This window comes from Poecilia reticulata, chromosome 12, assembly GCF_904066995.2.
Source record: "Poecilia reticulata chromosome 12, P_reticulata-male-v2, whole genome shotgun sequence".
Classification (NCBI taxonomy): domain Eukaryota; kingdom Metazoa; phylum Chordata; class Actinopteri; order Cyprinodontiformes; family Poeciliidae; genus Poecilia; species Poecilia reticulata.
Window position 1 is genome coordinate 23,943,039 of NC_088841.1, and position 16,922 is coordinate 23,959,960.

The 16,922-nt window shown below is 40.4% G+C and overlaps 1 protein-coding gene across 2 annotated transcripts; it reads left to right on the forward strand.

The window, feature by feature from the left end:
* Nucleotides 1-989: 989 nt before the first annotated feature.
* On the forward strand, nucleotides 990-16,813 carry LOC103474076 (amyloid-beta A4 precursor protein-binding family A member 1-like). Of its 2 annotated transcripts, XM_081613816.1 has the most exons (14): nucleotides 990-1,716; nucleotides 6,339-6,408; nucleotides 6,519-8,418; nucleotides 8,697-8,978; nucleotides 9,324-9,363; nucleotides 9,737-9,882; nucleotides 12,196-12,228; nucleotides 12,313-12,399; nucleotides 12,873-13,073; nucleotides 13,857-14,036; nucleotides 14,792-15,004; nucleotides 15,074-15,193; nucleotides 15,998-16,138; nucleotides 16,389-16,813. In XM_081613816.1, exons 3-14 carry the CDS (start codon nucleotides 6,580-6,582, stop codon nucleotides 16,458-16,460), a joined length of 3,354 nt encoding a protein of 1,117 aa, XP_081469942.1. In that variant the 5' UTR covers nucleotides 990-1,716; nucleotides 6,339-6,408; nucleotides 6,519-6,579; the 3' UTR covers nucleotides 16,461-16,813. The 2 variants fall into 2 exon arrangements, with proteins under 2 accessions (XP_081469942.1, XP_081469941.1); XM_081613815.1 differs by lacking the exon at nucleotides 6,339-6,408 and having other exon boundaries at nucleotides 991-1,716.
* The last annotated feature ends 109 nt before the right edge of the window (nucleotides 16,814-16,922 follow it).

Consider the following 16,922-nt stretch of genomic DNA (forward strand, 5'->3'; position numbering starts at 1 on the left):
ATTCTACTGTAAATATTACACTAAAACAAACTCACAGCAAAGGCGTTTTTGTCCAGTTTGGGCTTAATTACGTTTATTTTTAAGCCTGGAAATTTCAGTTAAAGATTAATCGACTACTGAATAATCTGACAATTATTTGAACCATCGATTAATCGCAAAGAAGACGCTGCTGTGTGTGGAAACGGGGCTCTGATGCTGGAGATCCGGACGGAGGCCGATTTATCCAGGTTTCCGGAGAAGTTTTCCATCTGCTCAGGTTAAAAACCACTTTCCACCCACACAGCAACAGCTGGATCATTTCTGAGTCCACAAGGGGCAACAAAGTCGGTGATGAAAATCAAAATACTCCCCCACAAAAATTAGATGCTTATTTTTTATTGATCTAAACTGAATCAGAATGTTTTGTTCTTTAAAACCAGATTTTATTTACGACAAACTGTGAGCAGAAATGTAGTGAAAACATACAGAACAGATACAATCATACAGATATAGGATGATAAATTTTATACAGCTGTTTTACATGATTATTTATTAATGCATGATCAAAATTACTATTATTTTATTTTCAATTTTATTGCCATAATGTTTTATTAATTAGTTTTCTGTCACTTTTTTAATCACACATTGATTTATTTTCTCTAATATTTCCAATATGTTCTTATTTTTTTTGGACAGGAAATTTGGCACATTAATTAAGATAATATTTTATTGATCAATAGCACACAACAAAAATAATGACTTTATAGAGCCATTTATGTGTTTCTATATTTCTTTGCCAATGTTGGCAGAATTAGTCCTCAATAATCATAATGTTCTCCCTGTGCATGGTGGGTTTTCTCCAGGTACTCCGGTTTCCTCCCACAGTCCAAAAACATGACTGTCAGGTTAATTGGTCTGTCCAAATTGTCCCTAGGTGAGAGTGTGTGTTTCTCTGTGTTGCCCTGTGACAGACTGGTGACCTGTCCAGGTGACCCCGCCTCTCGCCCAGAACATTAACTGGAGAGGCACCAGCACCTCCTGACCCCACTGAGGGACAAGGGTGTAAAGAAAATGGATGGATGAATATTGGAATATAAGCACAACAAATAAACTCTTGAAATATTAAAATCTGTTTATTAGTGTCAATTTATTTAAATTACTGAAATAAATAAACCTGTTTCTGATGATGTTCAGTTTAAGTTATACATACTTTTATAGCATAAAATGTTAACTTATAGGACTTACAACAACATTTCATTTCTCTTTGAGATCAATTAAGTATTTTTGAATTTTTGTCTGAATGTAAATATTCCCTAATATCCTTTTTGTTTTTTTTTACTATGTGATTTTTTTTTAAAAATAATTTTGTAGTTTAGCATATGTATTTCTCTATTATTAGCGCTTTCTGTTGAGTTTGTTTTCCATGAACGCAGCCCCTGACGTCACGTCACCAGCAGCGCTCCCACAGCGCCCCCAGCGGCCGGCCCCGGCAGCGTGTCGCAGCCCTCTGCAGGTCGCTGATGGAGTGGGCGGGTCGCAGCCGCATCAGCTGCGGCTCCTAAAGGCGCTTTGTGCTTCGCTAATCCGCTCTGATGTCACGGCGCGGAGGGAGGGGGCCCAGCTTTCCGTTTTAATCCCACCAGGTTGTCCGGAGGAGGGAGCAAACCGAGCCGAACCGAACCGACCCGGGCGGGACGATGTGGACCGGAGCCGGGCCTCTCCTCCTCTAACATGAAGGTAAAATCAGCGGCTGTCACGTCCGACAGTCGATCATTTATTATATTCTTGGGATTATTGTGCACCTGCGGGGGGAAAATCATGAACAGCGACGTTTATAAAACCGCTCCGACATTTTTGGATGGATATATTTTCAAAATAAATGTCATTAATTTCTAAAACAAGGCAGCCAAGGACGTTTCGTTTCAGCCTCTAAATGACAGGAAACACGGGAACAGAGTGACCAGACAGGCCGGAACCACAGATTTTTAAAAAAGAGGAACCTCTGGACCTTAATGAAACAGAACATGACCACAGGAGGCGATTTAAGGCCTTCAGAATAAAAGCACCTGCCTGTCTTTTTATTATTTATTTTTTTCTCATGAATTCATCATCATGATCGGTCGTGACGCCTGTAAGGTGATAATTGATGCATCCCAACACGGAGCATATGCTGGCTGGGAGCTTGTGTTTGTCATGGTGTGTGACTGACTGACACACACACACACACACACACACACACACACACACACACACACACACACACACACACACACACACACACACACACACACACACACACACACACACACACACACACACACACACACGCCCTGGATGAATCAGGCTAGGAAGAAATACTCACATCATCTTTAATGTGAAAGTTTCTTCAAATAAAACTATATTATCAGTTCTTTTGCCTCACAAAAGTGCTGTTTCTCCTAAATGTTTCATATTTCTTCACATATTTTAATTGTTGGAACATTAATCACACCTGTAGAAACACCTTTAATGTTTTTTGGGATCTTCTTCTACCTGCTTTTTACATCTTCAGGCTTTTGAAGAATTTGTAAGGGATGACGCACATGTCAAACGTTTTTAATTGGTCTCATCTGAGCAAACTACTGAGCTCTGTTCTACGATGGAGTATTACTGCCAGGCTAATTAAAAAATAAAAAATTAACATATGTGAGATTAAAATTGTATTAATACAATAATAAACTCAGAATATATACAGAATACAGCTATGATGCGAGAATAAACTCATATTGAAAAAATGACTGAATATTGCAGAAAAAATGGAAGTCTTAAGAGAATAAAGTCATAATAACAGAATAGTCATAAAATTATAAAATAAAGTCGAAATAAATGAGAAAAAAGAAGTAATGATACAAAAGTAGTAATAATGTCAAAATAAAATTCTCATACACAAAAAAGTACAAGTCAAAATAATATGTTAATAAACTTGTAATATTACCAGAATAAAGTCGTAATATTGTACTATGTGCATTAATTCTCACAGTGGTAACCATTTTACCACTACCACAAACGCTGACATCATTGTTCTTCCATATATCTCCTCTGGAGAGCTCAGCTAATCACCACCAAGGAAAATAAACGGCGCTCCTGGATTGGTTCCTTTGTGAAAACCAGCCAGCAGCGTTTCAAGTAGCAGTGAGTCTAGATATTCCAGCTTCCCAAGCTTCTTTATTTCCCCAAATATTTTATTTATGTGCTACAAAGAATCCATGAAGAGGCAAATTGTTTCTGTCAATGACATGGAATCAAATTCCTCAGAAAAATCTGATATTATTCCAGCAATATATAAAAACCTGTTTCATAGCAGAGAGACGTAATAAGCTAAAAATTAAAGTCTTGTTTCTCACAGCCATTAGAAAATGTCTGATTTCTTTATTATGTTAGACATCACACTGCCACCTACAGGCCTGGGGTAGTTACTACAGCATTCTGGGTTATTTTATGTTTGAATGGATGAAAATATTTCTAAAAATGATGAGTTTATGGGGAATCTCATTACAAATAGCTTCATAAAACCAGTTTTTGTGGCGTCTAAAGCTGTCAGCTGAGGCTCTGAGCCTTTTCCCCTGCAGTGAACTCAATCTGCTGACTGTAGGTTTCTGACAGGCTGCTTTCAGGCTACGCAACAATCAGAAACCATATTTAATTTATATCGCTTCATGTTCCTCTTTCTCTGCAGGTTTACATATTTATTTTATTCAGCATATTTGACAGTTCAGAGAGAGAAACAGAAAGCGTCTCTGCCTGAAGGAAAATCGGAAAAGGAAGATTTATACATGGTTTCTTTGTGCAAACAGACTGTGGGGGTTTAAAATATGCTACTCAGGCAGCAAAATACATTTTATAAACTTAGCAAAAACAACACAGAGAGGCTGGATGGAGAGACTTTCAGGCCGTCTGGGCATTAATAGTTGTGAAGTGTGTGTAGCAGTATTTCAGAGGCATCAGCTGTTTGTTCTGTGCAGTTTGAAAACAACGTTGCTGTCAGGTTGAGGTTCCTCTGTCCGTCTCTGCTCTTCCGTTTCGCCCTTTTCACCGCTGGTCAGTCCTAAACCTCTGGTAGCCTCTCAGCAGATGCATCCAGAGTCCACTGCGTGTTTGAGGTGTGGTCAGGAAACGTTCAGCTAGTTAATGATGCGTCCAAATCCCCCCAGCAGCTTTCACTGCAGATGGACAGATGGAGGCGGCTCCGGTCCGGTCCGGTCCGGTCCGCCGGCCTCACTGCCGGGCCATCTGTGACCCAAACTGCCTTTTCCTCCCGACTCTCCTCGTCTGACCACATGGCCGCCGCCTGCCAGCTCCTATAAACCCCAAACAGGGAAAACTATTAGCCTTTCTGGTCCCATGGTTGGTGCTCAAATTACTGGATCACCTTTAACTGTCCCTCCTTCACCCGTTCATCCGTTTCCAGTCCAGACGTCATTATGTCCACATTTAAAGGGATCTGATATTCAAAATTCACACATTTTGTAGATTTCTGCCTCTAAAAAACAGCCCAGTTAAATTTGATTTGTGCTACTTAGACTGTAGCAGTTTTGAACATATTTTTACAACGATTTGATTAATAAAATATTTAAGCACACAAGTGTTATCTTAAGGTTTTAGAAAAATAGCTTCGGTGGGCTGGATTTGGCCCGCGTGCCTCCAGTTTGACATCTGTGGAGAAGAAAGAGTTTGAACTTTTCTCTTTCTGCTCTACATCCATCAATCCTTCATTTTTTGACTCCTCTGGGATTCAAGGTCGTAGTTCAGGTATTTATTTTAGCTTTTGAAATGCTAATCTGCTGCTCCTGCTAGTACAAAGCAAAAAAAAAAAAAAAAGGCACCTTGTTGCCACGGTTACGTGTCATAGCAACTGTCCCAAAGTTAAAAAAAAGTAAGAGGAAAAAAATCCTCCTAGCTGCATCTAAAATAATAGTTGAATCATCAATTCAACCAGGAAAACAAAGAACTAAATGATGTTGGGGTGAAATAATTTTAAAATCTTCAATCAGGTTTTCTACTTTCTGTTCTTCCTCTGACATTTTCTGCAGCTGATCTGATATTTGGTGAAGTTGCAGTAAATTCTGCTCTGAGCGTCGAATTGAATAAATATCAGAACGGATCTGGTGGTTTTCGTTCACAGGGCGTATTTATTATTCAGAGTGCTGCCCGATCTGCTCCCCTCTGTCAGCTCCTATCAGGTACCAGATAAAGGTCCCTCCTTGTCCTGCTGCCCTTCCTCCTCCTCCTCCTCCTCCTCCTCCTCCTCCTCCTCCTCCTCCTCCTCGTACCATCTGCCAGCTGCTGGTGGACGGATGAACGCTGCAGATTAAAGTGATTCTCCCAGGATTTACATTTTTAGTATTAGTGAAACAAAAACAGGGTGGGGCCAAAGTTAAACATCATGTCATTTTTGCCTTTTTATGTTCACACGGAGGCTTGACAATGTTTTTATTCCTCCTCAACTTTTATCAGTTTATTTCATTGGGATTTTATGTGAAACATCAACACAAGGTAGCATATAATTGAGTCGTAGGAGATAAATACTGAGGGACTTTAACATAAATACACTCGTTGTCATGGCAGCCGTTTGTAAAGTTACAGTTTAAAATGATCAGCAATAAATTAGATTATTTAGCCCATCAAATAAACATGGGACTTTATTTTGAAAGAAATTTTTTCACCTATACCACTAAGCTAAATATGCTAATGTTAGATATTGTATCTCTATGCTAAGTAAATATTTAGTTAGCATGCTAAATATTTAGATTGAAACCAAATATTTAGTTTGAAGTTAGCTATTTAATTTGTTAACTAAATATGTAGCAAGCTAAGATTAACATCTCTGATAGCAGTTTAGCCAATTAGCATAAGTGTGTGTCTTTACAATAAAAAGACAAACATGTATTTTTAAAACAAGCTGTAGACGTCTGCAGTGGTAACAGACAGCTAAGCTAGCTAGCAAACTAAATATTCAATTTGTTAACTGAAATCATGAATCATAAAAAGTAGCTTACAGATAAAGTACTTTGTGAAATCTAATGCTAAAGTGCTAAACGTTTAACTTGAAGATTTCTTAACTGTCAGTCACCAAAACTTCATTACTCATGTCAAACTTTATGCAACTGAATGTTTCCAAAACAGTCGAGCAAAATGGAGCTTTATAACCTCCAGGAAAAAAATAACTTAGCTGAAGATAAACGTTTTCAAAGTTAGCAAAAATCCTGAATCGCTAAATGGAATATTAGGTATTAGAACATTAGTGGAAGTTTGCAAACCACTGGACTTTATTGTGACAAAAAAAACAAAAACTTTCAGGTTGTTTTAAATATTTCTCACAGTGCCCCCAAGTGGTAGCAGACAGCTATGACAAGTACATCTGAAAAATGTGACCTGGGTACAACACAGACGGTAATGTGGTTTTTGAAGAACTCTCTTCAGTCTTTTTGTACGCTTTTATTCCGTTTAATTAAAAACCTAGGTGACATTTTCTGCCTGTCTCTTGTCTCTTTCTCTTCCAGGTTGGTCTGTGAGTGGGTTGATGATCTGCAAAGCCGTTTTGAGTCCAATCCCATCCCAGCAATGAGTCAAAAGTATCAGGAAGATGCCACAGGCGAAGCAGACGAGGAGCAGATGGGGGCCTCTGTGCCTCCAAGAACCAGGCAGTCCAACGTAACCAACGGCGAACCGCCCGTCCGTCGCTCCTGGAGGCCATGTCAGATGCAGAACCAGGATGGGGAAATGCCTCCTCACCATCCCAACCGGCATCACCACCACTCTGCACATCATCACCACCATCACCACCCTGCAGGTCGCGGACCTCCTCGCCACCGCCGGCGGCCTCCGTCAGGCCAAGTTCAGAGTCCTGGTGCGGCCCCGACGGTCGTCTCTGCCAGGTCAGACGGGGCTGAAGGTCAGGAAGCTGAGCCCCGCCCCGTGCAACAACACCGCCCTGCCGTTACCCGCTACCGTCGTCATGGTGACCCAAACCCCAGACTTAGAAATCACAGACAGAGGCAGCAGTTTAGAGAAATCCAGGAGTCTTCGCCTGGCGTTGGAGAGAGAGAAGGTCCAGCTGAGACACGGGAGCAGGAAGTCTGTTTTGTTGATCCTGTACTGAACCAATCACAAGACAGAGGATCTCCTCATCAGACTCCAGCTACTGTTGTTACTCCTACTCATGTCTGTGCTGCTCCTGCAATGAATGACGTGCAACTTGAGCCCCAACAAACACCAGCTCAAGCTGAAGAAGACCACGTTGAGTACAAAGCAGAGCATGAAGGGGAATCGGAGGAAGTCAAAGAGAAAGAGAAACAAAAAGAAGTAGAGGAGGATGGAGACTTCCAGCCCACTGGAGGGAACCCAAGCTGTAGCCACAATGAAAGGGCAGAAGAAGCAGAAAGGGTGGAGGAGGACCGGGAAGGCGTCATGGAGAACGCCGAAGAGGATCCTACAGCTCAGGGAAGTGAAATTACAGATCTCTGCTCGGACACGGAGAGCGCCGCCTCGCTGAGCATGGATGGACCTCTGCACAGCCCGCCTCCTTTACAATCCCCAACTCCTCCCTCGTCTCCTGACGTACCACCTTTCCCCCAGCTGGACCACTTCAGCGAGGACATCAGTATGAGCTCGCTGCCTGACAACAACCCTTTACCTGAAGAAGAGGAAGAGGATTGCTCCGAATCTTGCTCACTGTCTCACTCAACTTCTTGCTCCGAGTCTCACCCTAAAACCTATGCAGAATTTTACACGGAGTCCCACCAGAAGACATACACAGAGCCCGTCGTCGAGTCGTATTCTGAGCCAAAATGTCATCCAAACTCTTTCCCCGAGCCTCTGAAGACCTCCTACCCTGAAATGCAGCGGGAACCTTGTCGGCAATCTGGTTGGAGACCCGAGTCCAACAAAGCCCAGCAAGAGTCCCAGCAGGAGACCTTTGTCGGACACAGACTGAAGAGTGTTCAAAAAGGGGCGCCATCCTCCCCTACGGAGAGTTCCCATCACACTCCAAGGCAGGGTAGGAACCGTGGGTCCCGTCCCTTCCCTATAGACCGCTCTGTTGGCTGCCGGCTGCACCACTACGACGGGCAGTCCGACAGCGAGGGCGACGGTGCTGATAAAAGCCCTCTGTCCAAGACTGGTAGGCTGGCAAATAAGCAGCCACAAACCCAACCTAAGACCCAATCACCCGGACCGGCTGGTGTGGGTGAAGACAGGAATTTGGCGGGTCTTTCAGGGGAAGCTACAAAAGGATCGGGAGATGCCATCAGCCTGGCAATTAAAGACATCAAAGAGGCAATTGAGGGAGTGAAGACCAAGGCGGTGCGGTCTCCCTACACACCAGACCAACCGGTGGAGCCGATCTGGGTGATGAGACAAGAGGTCAGCCCAACAGAGGAAGCATACCCAATGCAAACCAACGTCAGTATAACCTTCTGGGCATATTTCACACCTGTAGATTGTTAATTTTGGTCAGAGTTTGTAAGTTGTAACTTTTTTCAATGAAGAATTCGTTTCTGCAAACCAAGTGAGAATGTTGGTAGAAAACCAGATGTGGGTAGTAAATGACCTGAGTGAAGTTGGAATTTCCCCTTCTGTTCGCTGATTGGCTGGTTAGAAATTCAACTGGAGGAAGTTCTCTGCTTGCTAGCTTATGCTAGGTACTAACTTACAACGTTTCCCGCCATCTTCTCCCCCAGACGTCTCCTCACTCCCCTTTGGAGTCTCCGTCCCGCTACAGCGTCAGTCCTCTGAGAGCCGAGACATCCAGGAACTCGCAACATGGCCACGCACCGCCGTCCCAACACAACCATCACCACCACCAGGGCTACCAGTCGCAGCCACGGGCACCGCAGACCTACACACCCACGACGCCGACTCAGCAGCCGTCAGGTCAACGTCTGCAGCAGCAGCAGAGTCCGGAGCAACCTTCTGCCCAAGCGCAGCCATCCTCGCCCCCTCAGAAGCCGTCCAACCAGGAAGTAAGAGTTTAACAACACTGCGATAGAAGCACATTAATAAGTTATTCAATAAATATTTATGATTTAAATAGACCCGTATTATCAATATTTAAAAATATGCTAAAGTATTCATAAAAATCTTTACCAATTACACTGTGGAAGCAACTTCAGTTTTTTTTAGTTAATTCATAATCTTATTTTCAACTTTGCAGTAAACAAACTTTAATGTTCTGCTCAGTAATAAATTATAGTAATTTAGTTAAACCCTCAAAGCAACAGAAAATTATGTGGAAGAAAAACCTCTCTAAAGTCCTGCTTTGTGGTGTGAAAGTGAGCAGAATGCTTTGTGTTTTTGTGATTTCTCAGATTCGCCGAGCTCTTCCTCCTTTTCCCACGTTTGTGGACGGTGAGTGAAAACCTGGATAGAACAAAACAAATGATCCTGTTTGTTTTAGAATAATGTCTTCAAATATAAACTGCTGTTCTGCACATACAGTAAAATCATCTGAAATCTAAATATAAAATAGTTAGAAATCTCTTCCTGTACATTTCGTTTTGGTTTGTTGTGGATGTTTCTGTTTGAAAACCACATTCTGCTGCCTGCTAGCTAGTTAGCTTTAGCTAAAATCAGGTCTTTGTCTGGATCCTCTGGTTTTGGGAGGATAGAAAGAGAGTTTGGGTCAGTAGAACTGGTGCTAAACAAGCGTTAGCACCAGTTAAACCACTGGATCCAGTCTGGTAGAACACAGAACTTTAGCATCTGTGCGTCGTTCCTGCAGTTCCAGGACCGTGTGACCCCGAGGATCTGATTGACGGCATCATCTTTGCTGCGACCTACCTGGGCTGCACCCACCTGCTGTCGGAGCGGACGCCGTCCAAGAGCGCCCGCATGCAGCAGGCGCAGGAGGCCATGAGCAGAGTCCGGGTGAGAAACGCAGAGGGAACGTTTCACTGGAGCGGATCTACGACACTCTGATCCAAAACATGGACTCTGTTGATGTTTTTAAAACTAATTTGGCTTTTTATGTTTTATATTCATGGCTTCTTCCTCACTGATTTCAGCACATCAGTAGAACGTCCAGCCAGCGTCTTTACGTCTTTTACTGCTTAGTCTTGAGTTAATTAGCATAAATTCTGTTTCATTCTGACATTTAATTGATAAAAATAATTTAGCAAAACCTGAAAAAATTAAACGTTTATTTTTGATTTAACTTTAAACCATAAGGAAAAATTAGGTCAGATGTTTTAACTTAAATATTTAAAGTCTTCATTTCTGTTTGTTTTGATAATGTTTAGATTATGAACTAAATATTTAGCTTATAACACAAGTATTTAGCTCCAAAATAAACATTTAATAACAATTAGTTAAACAACATTTAGCTTGCTAGCTAAATACTTAGTTTAAAAATTAAATGATTAGAAATTTTTTTATTTTAAACTAAATATTTAGTCTACAAGTTAAGTGTTTAGCTCTAAATTAAACACTTAGTTAGGAAGTTACATTTTTTAATGTGCTAACTAAATATTTATTTCCAAATTTAAACATTTAGCTTTGCAGCTAAAAGTTTACCTTTTAGCTGGAATATTTCATTTGGAACGATATTTAGTTAACAAGCTGTGACATTTATAAATTATTCTGGTGAAAATATGACATGAAAAATTAAAAAATAAAATAACATTTTCCCTGACAGGCTAAATAAGCAGAAATAGTTCTGTTATTTTTACTGTGATTTCACAAATGGCACTCCATATATAAATGCTTGAAAGCAACTTTTAACCTTTGAGTTGTGCTTTTTAAGTAAATTATTAAATTCCAGGTCACTGCAGAGATTCGTTGCACGTTTTAAAATGAAATAAAAGCTTTTATTAGTTTTTATTTTGTGCTTCCAGACTCGCTGTCGCGTTGCTCTTTTTGCAGTCAGGTGACGCCGCCCGCGGCTTTGTGCGGCAGGATTAGTTTTGGATCGCTGCGTCCTTCCCAGAGTCGGTCCGGCTTTTCCTCCGGGGCCCCGCTGCTCGGCGACGGCGCTGGGGCCCCAGAGATGTCAAACACGGTTAGCGAGAAGCTTTTAGCTTCATTCTCTGGCAGCAGAACCATGAATCCACCAGGATTTCTGCTTGTATTACCGTCCAGGAAGTAAATAGTGCATAAGCCACAAATATATTTAAAAAAGAGACGATTGTGTGGAGATATTGTAGAGCTGGCAGGCAGGAAGGAGAGACGAGTGAAGGAAGACGGGAGATATTAAAGCTTCTTTCAAACGTTTTTCTGTGTGCAGATCTTATTAGCATTCCTCCTGCAGATTGAGCTCAATCTGGATCCAGAAAGACTTTATTTACTCCAGAAATAAAGGAGTAAGTAGAGAAACCAGAGCTGAAATCTGTAGATGGTTGTTTGTTTTTTGATTATGATCACACATACACTACAAAAACACAAAATATTACCAAGTACTTTTGTCTTGTAGTGCAAATACCTCAGTTCACTTAAAATAAGACAAAACTAACCAACAAAGATCTGAAATTTTGAGCTTAATCTCAGAAACGTTCTAGGGAAAAAAGCCTGGAATGTTTCTGGTTTTAAAAGTTGAACATTTTCCAGAAAAACACTCAGTAATTGAGAGATTAATCTCGGAAATATTTGAGAAAAATTAGGAAATTTATGAGTTTGAAAAGTTTAAAATTTGCTAGAAAAAATAAATAAAACTTTCAGTTTGGTTTTAGAAATAAAAATAAAAAAACTTGGAAATTTCCGAGGCTGAAAAGTTGAAATTTAGAAAAAAAAAAAAAAAAAAAAGAATAAATCAAGAATAATATCAAATATGTCCATCTAATCCTTAAAGTGCATCTTAAAATCATGTACATTTATAACAAAAGGTGAAAAATAATCTGTTTTTAAAATTATGCTAAATTTCAACATTTCCTGAGGTTTCTGAGTTAATTTTGGTCGCATTGTGACTCCGCCGGCCGCCTCAGACACATGCGGTCCATTTTGTCTTCAGGCCGCCGCGTCGTGTCACTCTGATGCAGAGGAAGCTGGTGACGATGTCGGTCGCAGACGCCGCTGGCGTCCTGCTGCTGCCAAACATGGCCGCCACTGACCTCCCACACGCACGGAGACATAGAAACAGAAACCTTTAAGCCTGTTTTGTCCCTTTGTTTGGCATTGGAGTCGAGTCAGTCTGCGGCAGACGAGGCAAAAGAGTTTTTCTGAAAATATTTTCTGCTTTCTGATCCGCAGGCGGCTCAGAAACAGGCGAAGAACAGGAAGAAGGTGAGTCGCTGCTGGGTGGTTGTGTTTCTTTAAAAACTGAAGCTGATTTACAACCAGACATTTTTCACTTCTGTGTCTCCGTAGAGTCCAGACAGCGAGAGTCCGTCCACAGCTGAGGTCGACCTGTTCATGTCCACACAGAGGATCAAAGTCCTCAATGCAGACACGCAGGTAAAGAACCATCACCACGTTTTCCTCTTCTGAGCTAAAACCACAGCAAAGCAGAGAAATACGCCACCACACTTTCTATAGAAGCCACTAAAAAAACCCAGGAAGTAAAATTATTATCATTTAAAGGCTTCCAGCCTTCAAAATGGCTCATGTAAAAAAGTGAATACAAATGTGTGTACAGAGGGATGTTTTTATCAATGGATTTTAATGACAAATATATGGAGCTAAACTGGGGCCAGAAAGTTAGGTTAGAAAATTAATGTAAACAGACTAGTTATTTGGCAAGAAAAATATTTCTGAAACTGGAAAAAGTTAAAAATATAAATAAATAAACTTTAAAAAATGTAAACTTGAAAAACTATTTAAAATCTGCAAATAATAAAAAAAAAAACTGAAAAAAACGTATTTATATTAAATTAAATGGAAGAGAAGACAATAATATTCCAGCATCTGGTCTGATTTCTGGCCTGCAGGAGGCGCTAATGGACCTGCCGCTGAGGACCATATCGTACATCGCCGACATCGGCAACATGGTGGTTCTGATGGCACGGGGTAAGATGGTGAGGTCGCGCAGCGCTCAGGAGAACCTGGACCACACATCTGAGCAGACGGACCTGAACCACGACGACAGGAGGATGTACAGGATGATCTGCCACGTCTTCGAGTCCGAGGATGTGAGTCGTTATCAAGTTTTGTATATTATTAAAAACACAAAATGGTGATTTTTTTTTTTAAAGGTTTTCATTAACTTGTTTGAAAAAGTAGCTCAAAATGAGTAAAAATGTTGATTTGAATGTCAGAATATGTAACACTGGTCATGAGTCTGTCGTGTTTAAAAATGAGTGAATTACATAACTGGTTAACAAAAAGGGGAAAAATTGAACATGTTTAAAAAAAATTATAAGTAATTATGTCAATAAAAATCTCTGGTCTGAACAAATCAGTTTTCAAACCCAACAAAATTAGTATGGAGCTAAAGTAGAGCCATAAAGTTTTTGGAACATTTTTGAAACTGAAAAACAAAACAAAAAAAAACTCACTAAATATTTTGAAAAATTTTGTTTTTGTTTGTTTCTACACATTTAAAAAAAATTTTTAATAACAAATAAACTTCATGGGAAAATTTTGGGTCAATACAATTTAGAAACTACTTACACTGAAGGTTTTAGTTTATTTTTGTTTCAATTTGTTTTTCTTGAAGAAACTTTATGGCCCCAATTTAGTTCCATAAATCACAGGTTCAAAATAATTTTTCATTTTTATTTTTTGAGTTTCAAAAGGTTTCTTTTTAGCCAACTTGTTGGCCCCAATTTAGCTCCATAAAAGTTTGGAATACTATCATGAAACAGGAGCGGAATCCCTTCACAGCCAAAAAGACGTGGTAATTTGAGTTTTTAGTAAATATTAGTTAAGTAAACCGTGTTTTTAAACGGTTTTCGTGACGTTTTTTATTTCAGGCGCAGCTCATCGCTCAGTCCATTGGCCAGTCCTTCAGCGTGGCCTACCAGGAGTTCCTCAGGGCCAACGGCATCGACCCCGAGGACCTGAGCCAGAGGGAGTACAGCGACCTGCTCAACACTCAGGACATGTACAACGACGACCTCATCCACTTCTCCAAGTCCGAGAACTGCAGAGACGTAAGCCCGCCACCAGAGGGAGCTAAACTAACTATTTGTTTCACCTCTTTGTTACTCTGTAAAAAACTGTAAAAAAAAAAATGTAAGCTAAAATTCTATTTTTTTTACAAAAGAAAATTTGAAAAGTACTTTTTTTTCTGTTTTTTTTCCCCTTCTATTTCATGGCCCCAATTTTGCTCTGTAAAATTGGGTCCAAAAAAAGTTCAGCTCCCCCAAAAAATAAATAAATAAAATATTTTGGAACTGAAAATTAAGTTCCAAAACTCCTTTTCAGATGTAGTTTTAAAAAACACAACAAATACTTTAACAAAAAAGTATGGAGCTAACATGGTGCCATAGTTAGCTAAGAAAAACATTTTAAACTGAAAAGAACTTAAACTTAAAATAAGTTCAAAACTGCTGTTTAGATTCATATTAAAAGTAACAAATATGTTAAGGACTTTTTGCAAACCATAGACACCCAAGGATGCTAAGGTATATATTTTTTTTGAAACTGAAAAAACAAAAACCCTCAAAATGAAGTTCAAAACTACTTTTGAGATTAAATTATAAAAACATTAATTTATTGTCTGTTTATTGTAAAACAGTATTACCTCCTCTTCTGTGCTTGTTGTCACAGTTATTTTTGGCCTCTCTGGCCCTCCGGCAGGTTTAAATGAACAGCTGGTTTTTCAGACGCAGCTGTGCAGCAGCTTCATAAACAACCTTCCTGATCTCAGCTAAGGTGAATTTCTCAAACTGTTTCCCACCTGCAGGTTTACATCGAGAAGCAGAAAGGCGAGATCCTGGGAGTGGTGATCGTGGAGTCGGGTTGGGGCTCCATACTTCCCACCGTCATCATCGCCAGCCTGATGCACGGCGGGCCGGCCGAGAAGTCCGGCAGGCTGAACATCGGAGACCAAATCATGACGATAAACGGGACGAGCCTGGTGGGGTTACCACTCAGCACCTGCCAGAGCATCATCAAGGTACCTGCAGCGTTCCTCCTGGTTTTCCTCTCATGAGAATGAATTTAACCGTGTTTTTGTTTCCTTCAGGGTCTGAAGTCTCAGTCGAGGATCAAGATGAACATCGTCCGCTGTCCTCCGGTTACCATGGTGCTGATCCGACGGCCGGACCTGCGGTACCAGCTGGGCTTCAGCGTCCAGAACGGGATCGTAAGTAACGAATACAAACAGAACTGTAGCAGAAACAGCAAAGGACAGGAAGTAGACGGTAAAACCACACAGAGGTACTTTCTGTGGGAAAGAAAACCAAAAGATATTGGATGTTAAAAGATATTTCTTTCAATCAGCCCTGAACTAAACACTGGAGGTTATAATATGAAAATGATGTCATATTATCAGAATAAAGTCTGAATAACACAAGAAGTCGTACGACAAAGTCATAACTTTGACAATAAAGTAACAACAGAAAAAAAGTCAATATTAAGTCTCAGTAATACAAAAAATGGTCATTCACTGAATAAATTCAGAATGCAAAAATATAATTGTACAACAAAACATCATAATATAAACTAAAAGAAAAACAAAATGAGCAGACCAGGAATACTTCCTGTAGGAAAGAAATAAATGAATGTATGAAAGAAATTTCTTTCCAATGTCTGGAAATGAAATGGAGAAAAAAAAGGAAAAAGCTGGTGGACCAGGTGTACTTTCTAATAGGAAAGTAAACACATAGGAAGTGTTCAGAAAGTAACTCCATATGTGGCTCCATACAGAAGGACGACTCAAACACAAGTAAATGGAAAAAAAACTGAATATGAAGATACTTTCTATGAGAAAAAAAATTCAATCAATGCTATCGACAGGAAATGACACAAAACCGCTGGACCAGAAATGCTTTCTACAAAACAAAATCATCTTTCAAAGTCAATGGTTTAACTTTAAAACCATTAGTTTGGGTTTCAGATCATCTTTTATTATTTTATGGATTCTAGTTTCTTCGTCTTCTTCCTGCAGATCTGCAGCCTGATGAGAGGCGGCATCGCTGAGCGCGGCGGCGTCCGCGTTGGCCACCGCATCATCGAGATCAACGGACAGAGCGTCGTGGCAACGCCTCACGAAAAGATCGTCCAGATCCTGTCCAACGCCATGGGAGAGGTGAGAACAAACCAGTTTGGAACTGGTTTCCAGGGCAAAATGTCTCCCATCAGAGCCAGCGGTGATGAAGCCAAAGGTTTTCTTATGAAATTTAAATTACCAGAGAAAATAAAAAGTATTTGAAAGATTTGCTCCACAGTGGGTCGATTTAATGAGCCGCTTTGCTACATGACAAAGTAAATGATTAATTTTGAGCAGAATTTTCGTTTTTCCCAGATACAAACAACGTTTTGGTTTCTTTTTTCTCCAGATCCACATGAAGACGATGCCTGCAGCCATGTATCGTCTGCTGACGGCGCAGGAGCAACCCGTCTACATCTGAGCTGCTCTCCTCCAAGCCCCGCCCCCAGTTTAAGCCCCACCCCTTATTCTGGATCGATCTCACTGGACTTGCCTTAATCTGTACAGCTGACTGTCGTGTAAATCGTCTGCGGTGTGGCAGCAGAAGGCAAACCGTCTCACTTTAGGCCGAGTGTTAATGTGACATTTTAGGTTCGACCAAAGATAATCTGTGGGTTTGGTTTTTTTTCTTGTGTATATTTAGGCTGCAAACAGAGACGATATTAGATCGGGTTGAATAGCCGTAATATCTGAATGTATTTCAATCATGATGGACCTATAATATGAAAGAGGATTGCATGTACAATTCTGCAGAATAAATGTATGAAAATATGATGAATTCTGTTTTTTTAGTTCATTATTAAAAGTAACAAAAATGGCTGAGGTAAAGAAGATTACACCCTTAAATCCATCATAAATAGAAAAAAACTTTAATATATGGAGA

Excerpts from the sequence above, each read along its gene's own strand:
- LOC103474076 (XM_081613816.1), top strand. The coding sequence starts at position 6,580 with ATGAGTCAAAAGTATCAGGAAGATGCCACAGGCGAAGCAGACGAGGAG. Across the intron at positions 14,037-14,791 it reads AGTCCGAGAACTGCAGAGAC|GTTTACATCGAGAAGCAGAA; the intron begins GTAAGCCCGCCA and ends TCCCACCTGCAG. Across the intron at positions 15,194-15,997 it reads TCAGCGTCCAGAACGGGATC|ATCTGCAGCCTGATGAGAGG; the intron begins GTAAGTAACGAA and ends TTCTTCCTGCAG.